General features: G+C 35.4%; 1 protein-coding gene across 1 annotated transcript; it reads right to left on the bottom strand.

Moving 5' to 3' along the window:
• Nucleotides 1–1,806: 1,806 nt before the first annotated feature.
• LOC111912403 (toMV susceptible protein tm-1(GCR26)) lies at nucleotides 1,807–6,361 on the bottom strand. The gene is made up of 9 exons (XM_023908140.3): nucleotides 5,952–6,361; nucleotides 5,179–5,835; nucleotides 4,882–5,088; nucleotides 4,484–4,699; nucleotides 4,105–4,318; nucleotides 3,520–3,767; nucleotides 3,138–3,316; nucleotides 2,694–2,947; nucleotides 1,807–2,103 (listed from the first exon to the last, which is right to left on the bottom strand). Exons 1-9 carry the CDS (start codon nucleotides 6,081–6,083, stop codon nucleotides 1,952–1,954), a joined length of 2,259 nt encoding a protein of 752 aa, XP_023763908.1. The 5' UTR covers nucleotides 6,084–6,361; the 3' UTR covers nucleotides 1,807–1,951.
• Nucleotides 6,362–6,665: the final 304 nt, after the last annotated feature.

The raw sequence follows: 6,665 nt of genomic DNA, 5'->3' as shown, positions 1-6,665 counted from the left end.
AACAATGGTGTTATGTAGATATGGTGTCTTATCCAAGCTCAAAACAAAAAAGTACGTGTATATTTAGGGTTTATTGAATGTCCGAAATAATGAAGGAGATAATGATGAGGATGAGTAGTTATTTTAGGATTTTATGAAACGTTTTGTAATTTGGAAGAATACTTAATGTGGTATGGATTGATTGTATAATATGTATTAATATTTCTATAAAAACATATCAGATTTCTCAAATGCTATATGGATTAATAGTTGGATTGATTATAAATTTAATGTTAAATAAATTAAAAAAAAAATCAAAAGAGTATTAGCGGCGACAGCTTTTGTAGCGACATTATGTTATTAGCAGCGACACCCTATTAGCAGCGACGATCGGGATTAGCGGCGACGTCTGGTATTAGCGGCGACAATGAGTATTAGCGGCGACATTCAGCGTATTAGCGACGAAACAATACCGGCGACGCATTTGCAGCGACATATCGCCGCTAAAGGTATTAGCGGCGACAAGCCCACCCTTTAGCGGCGACACGTGTCGCCGCTGTTGCCCAATCTTCTTGTAGTGCAAGCTCAAAACAAAAAAGGACGTTTATGTTTACGTTGCCCTTCATTATACCTTTGTTATGGTATATTGAATGTCCGAAACAAAGATTGGTGAATGAGAAATTAATCACCGAAGTACGTTTAAGCTGGTGAAGAAAATTCATCCCATGCACGAGGAGGCAATCCATGTTGTAAGGTTGATAATTAAAGAAGCTCTCTTTTGCATACATCAGAGGGGTACAAGTCCATACTTGAGAAGGGTACAAGTCCATACATCATAGGGGTACAATCACACTTGAAATACTTGATTACATATTGATGCTTCGAAACTAAACGATTGAAAGTCCCAACTCCCAACTATAGTTACGTTTAATGGTCTTGAAAAAGTTTTCTTCATCGTTGTATCATGGAAAACAAACAAATGATAATTGATGAATTTGTTATAAGGAAACTATGACAAACAGATCTTGTACAAAAGCAAACAAGGAAAAGTTTGTGTGTAATTAGTTGTTGTTTTTACTAAAATAGTTGTGTACCTTTAGAAAAAACATGGTTTCTATGGTTCTCTAACACAACATCCATGTGTGGGGTATTTGTTATCATTGAGAAACTACCAGCGGCATATTTAGATATCAAGGTTTATATGAAGCACAAATGAAAAGAAATGATTGTTCATGAACTCATTGTAACACTCCATATCGAGAAGTATAACAAGTTAACACAAAAGAATGGGTACGTCCCTAATTTTGCAAATGCTAACTTGGTGGAACATGGTCAATAATTGGAAAAAAAAAAAAAAAGTTTGTGAATAAAAGAGGTCAGAAGAAAAGGAAAAGTATCGATTTAGGACCAAAAGGAGTGTTTTTCTAAGGTTGTTTGGGCTACAAAGTGTTTCTTAAGACTCTTAGTGACTAATTTAACAAAAAAAAATATGGTACAAATGGACTCCAAGCCTGCATAGAATATACATTTTGGACCTATTTTTCGTATCCAAAGATGTTATTTGCATTCAAGACATGTATGGTAGATAAACATGTAAAACTAACATTAAAAAGTGGCTAGTTTAATCAAAATGTAAAGGGGAATATAGAGGTAGTAGGCATTAGTAGAACATACTTCTCACATAGGGCTAAATGATAATGTTTACTTTTCTATCAATCACAATGATAAATATTGACAAAAAAAAAAAAATCGTACTATATTACTATATATTACATGAAATGTCTAGATAACTCATCCAGTCGTAATTAACTAATGACAACATACAAGTATCTCATTAATGTGGTAAATATATTTTTATTCTAATATGTAATTATAAAACATTTTTACATCTATAAAACTTTGAACTAATTTTTTCTCACATACACAACAAAAAAAATGTAAAACATTGCTTATACAAGCTACAAGTGCATTTCTACGATAAAGATATCGATTTATATTGTTGAACGGTTCCTTTTATAGCTTGTTCAACGGGTAATCTTTCCAAACTTGATGCACCATAAAATCCATGAACTCCATTCGTATTTTTCAATACAAATTCCGCTTCCAATGGACCAGATATCGGACCTATAAAACCACATTATTAAAATTATATCCAAAATAAAATATTGTTCTTTATACATTATTTTCAAGATTCACTCTATCTGTATTATTGGATGGACTGAGATTTAGATTAATGTTGATGTGACAAAAGTTGTAACTTTCTATCTTACCCAAAAAGGTGAGACAGAGACTCATTCTCGAAAAACGTAAATACCCTCCTCCTCGTCCTTATCATAAAAAATAACCCTAGAAAGTCTGTCATGTCCTTTCCAGTAAAAATAAAATATTGTTTTTTATACAATATTTTCAAGATTCGCTATATCTTTATTATTGGACTGAGACTTAGATTAATGTTGATGTGACAAAAGTTGTAACTTTTTGTCTCACCCAAAAATATGAAAGAAATACTCACTCTCAAAAGACGTGAATACCCTCCTCCTTGTCCTTATAAAAAAAATAGTCCTAGAAAATCTGTCATGTCATGTGCAGTGTAACAAAAGTAGATATTTGCTAAAAAATAGCCCCAGAAAGTTTGTTCTGTCTTGTCCAGTCCAGTCCGGTCCAATGTAACAAAAGCAGATATTTGCTAAAAAGGGGTAGTACTGTCGTAGTACCTCCATGGCATAGTACAATTGCATCGGGATTGATTTTATGAGTGGCGTCTGCAATAGCTTGTACGCGAATTACGCTTTCGTCCAATGTGACAGTTGTCTTTGCTCCAATCGAACCGGAAGTCGTGAGCCCCATATGTGCTACGATGATGTCAGCGCCAGCTTTTGTCATTTCAATCGCCTCGTTTTCATTAAAAGAATATGGTGTTGTTAATAACCCCATTTTATGAGCTTTGTTTATCATCTCCACCTCCAAGCTAAAACCAAACGCAAATGCAAGTTCAATAGGGATAATAAATACAAGAAATAGCAACATACTTTCATCTAATCATATGATGTTGTAATTGAAAGGAAATGAAAGTAGGATTTGTGATAAATAGGTGAATCAAAGTACGTTGCTATTTTTTTTGTATTTTTTAAAAATTTTGATAGAAAAAGAATATCAACCTGTATCCCATTCTGGTTTCTTCAAGATTTTGTCTGAAATTACCATCAAAGAGTCCAACAGTTGGAAAGTTTTGGACTCCACAAAATCCAATTGATTCCAATTGTTTAAGAAAGTGATCCATTCTACGGAATGGATCGGTCCCACATACTCCAGCAAGAACAGCTACTTCTTTCACCACCTACAGATTCCGATTCCGATGTCAAGATGCAAAAGAGAAAAAAATTTGAAGGTCCTATTACATGATTGAATAAAAAAAGAGTGTTTTTGGTTGAATGGAATGAAATGATGTGGGAATGGAATGAGCCAAGGAATCACAAGATTCATTCCATTCCTACATCGGAATACATGATTCCATTCCTGCATACCAAAAAGTTTACTCACCGGTAATACTTCATTAGCCATCTCAACCACAATAGCATTCGCATCACCAAACGGTAACAACCCCGCCAATGAACCCCTGCCCGCCATCCGAAACCGCCCGGAATTGTACACCACAATCAAATCCACACCGCCCGCCTCTTCAAATTTTGCAGAAATTCCCGTCCCTGCCCCTGCCCCAATTATCGGTTTTCCTGCCCGAATTTCTTCTCTCAACTTCTCCAACACTTCCCTAGTCCTTTTCAATGTTTCTATTACACAACACAACACTTAATCAACAAGATAACAATTATGTATAACATTTAATTCATGGGATAATGACATAAAAGCCCTTAAGTTTGCAACTATTTTTTTTTTTTTTTTTAATTTTACCCTTTTGTGTATTTCTGGTTCATTAAAGCCCCTAAGTTTGGCAGAAAGGTTCGGTTTTTTACCAGGTAAATTTGCAAAAAGGGTAAAATTGAAAAAAATAAAAAAAAGTTGCAAACATAACCTAAAATCTACAAAAGGGTAAATCCGTACATTTCCAAACTTAAGGGCTTTTATGTCATTATCCCTTTAATTAATTTATTTAATAAAATATGTAACCTGGCTTTGCGTTAGGGAAGTCGGTTAAGTTGTAAGAAATGGTTTCGTAACTCGTGGAGGGTATTTTTGGGAATTCTTGAAGGGGTTGTTGATCATGTTCAATAACTTTTTGTTTTTGAGTAGAAACATTAGGCTTCTTATGTATCTCCAAAAACGAGTCAACTAAAGCTTTTGCAAACTCAGTGTCATTGATGTGATATTGGTAGACTTTCACCTGTGCATTAAGGGTAAAATGGTCATTTTGGACTTTATCCAGACTAGACAACATCACACATTCGGTCATGTCCATGTTAAGTCCATTAAGTAGAAGAATAAATACTACATTTGCTTTTAGAGTTTCATAAATGGGAAAATAGTTTTGATTAATTACGAAACTAACCTTCCTATCTTCTGTAGTTTCAATAAGTCTCTTTAATTCTTCTATAAGAGCACCAGTAGCATTTGTATCATAGAAAGGCTTTCCAGGGGCATCTAAAGCAGAGATTCCTATTTCTGGTAAGCAAACACGTATTTTTGATGATGATTTGTTCAATTTTCGTGCAATAAAAGCAGCAAATTTCTTGTTTTCCTCCACTGTGGTTCGCATCAATGACACCTGTACACAATGAGGGTAATTTTGTCATAAAGAAATTTATCAGAGGCTTTAAATTTCTACTCCAGTACCTAATGATCATACTTTATATCCGTGTTTCTTTTTGATTTAGTAAGAAAAACCAAGAAAACAAGGCTTTCACATTAACTCCTGACTATTTACAAAAATGCCACTGAGATAGATACCTGTTCATTGTGTTCATATATTTTCCTCTGTTGAAAATTCATAGGTATGGTGTTCTTAGCACCAAAGTTCACCATATCTAAAGCTCCTACACTCAAAACAAAAGGAATTTTCTTTTCGATTATTGCATCAAATCTTGATTCTTCACAAGCCATAACACCTCCAACTATGTGATCTGCAACTTCTGTTGTTGTAATGTCCAAAACACCCTTGCAAAAGTAAGAATTTTATAAGCCCCTGAGTAGTTCCAAATTCCAATCTAGAATTTCAAAATGTAATATAAAGTTTTCAAGAATCACCTGTATAAATCCTTCTCTAACTAAATCCTCCATAGCTCTCCCTCCAACTCCAGTTGCATGAAAAACCAGAGTCTCATAACCTTCCTTATTCAATCTTTCTTTCACAGCATTTACACATGGAGTTGTAACCCCAAACATGGTTAGACCAAGGGTAAATTTGTCATTACCAGAAGAGGATTCTTTCAAACTCATGAGTCGACCAGAAACCATCCCGGAAAAAGCAGCGCCAGCGTTAGATAAGATAACTCGACTCACATTATTAATCCCACAGATATCCACAACTGATGGAAACAAAATCAAATCTGATGTCCCGATATACCCTTCAGTTTGACCACTTGCTACAGTTGATATAATGATCTTGGGTAGTCCAAGTGGAAGTGATCGGAAAGCTGATGATATCATTGATGTGCCGCCACTGCCGCCAAGCCCCACCACGCCGGAAAGAGAACCGCGGTGGTGGGATTTTGTAAGGTAATGAGTTAGTGCTTTGTTCATGATTGCTAGGGCTTCGGATCTGGATTCTGGAATTTGAGTTTCTGGTTGATTTTCGGATTCGGAGTAGCTAGAGAGAAGTTCATTTCTGGACACAAACTTGAAATCCTTGAAGGTGTTTATCTCTTTTGATCCAACTGATACATCTATAACTACGACTTGTACCTACATGTCGATAATTATTCCAAAATTAGATATTTTAATGAAGCATTAAGCAAATTCGATTAGGATATGCATTAGTTACTTGAAATTGCAGAGGAATAACCGATTGAAGAATGTACCTTCGAGGAAGAAGTAGAGGAAAAGTTCTTGAGATTGGATCGGACGGACTCTGAGAGAAATAGCAGTTCATCAAGCTTCGTATCAGCTGTTCCAATGCAGAAAACTTGAAGAAAATCCTTGAGATTTCCCATGATTTTTCACTACTTGAAGAAGAATAGAGCTACAGCAGTTTTATAAATCGAGGGGATTGGAATTTAAGCAGCGATTGTTGGTGGGATTTTAAGAATCATATCAGATTGTTGGTGGGATTTCAAGAATCATATCAGGTGACTAGATGAGTAGAGATGTTGCAGCAGGGTGGCTAAGGGATTCGATGAAGCTGACATTTCACCATAAATGTTATCGAGCCAAATCCACATGACATGTCATGTGTTCACGGAGTCGCCGACTTCCGTGTCACGTCTAATTTTGATCCAACGAATTATTTGGTTATTATTCATTTAGTCGATGATTATATTTTAAATCAAACCCTTAAGGGGTTTAAGGGGGCCATGTGTTACGGGATGACACTTTTAGATTAGTCAATATCATGTGTCACTTAGTGCTTCTCCGATTAAGTCAGACTAACTTCGACGATCTAGATGTACTAACGAACTTAGGAAGCAAGAGTTACGACAAGGGACACTCGAATAAAGCTTTTATTATATAACTCAACTTCTTTACAAAACAACTTCTTGATGGTTTGGACAAATGAGTCCTCCCCCTATTTATAG

The sequence above is a fragment of the Lactuca sativa genome, chromosome 4 (assembly GCF_002870075.4).
Source record: "Lactuca sativa cultivar Salinas chromosome 4, Lsat_Salinas_v11, whole genome shotgun sequence".
NCBI classification, from domain to species: domain Eukaryota; kingdom Viridiplantae; phylum Streptophyta; class Magnoliopsida; order Asterales; family Asteraceae; genus Lactuca; species Lactuca sativa.
The sequence above is the reverse complement of the archived record's forward strand: the minus strand, read 5'-3'. Positions and strand labels throughout refer to the sequence as shown.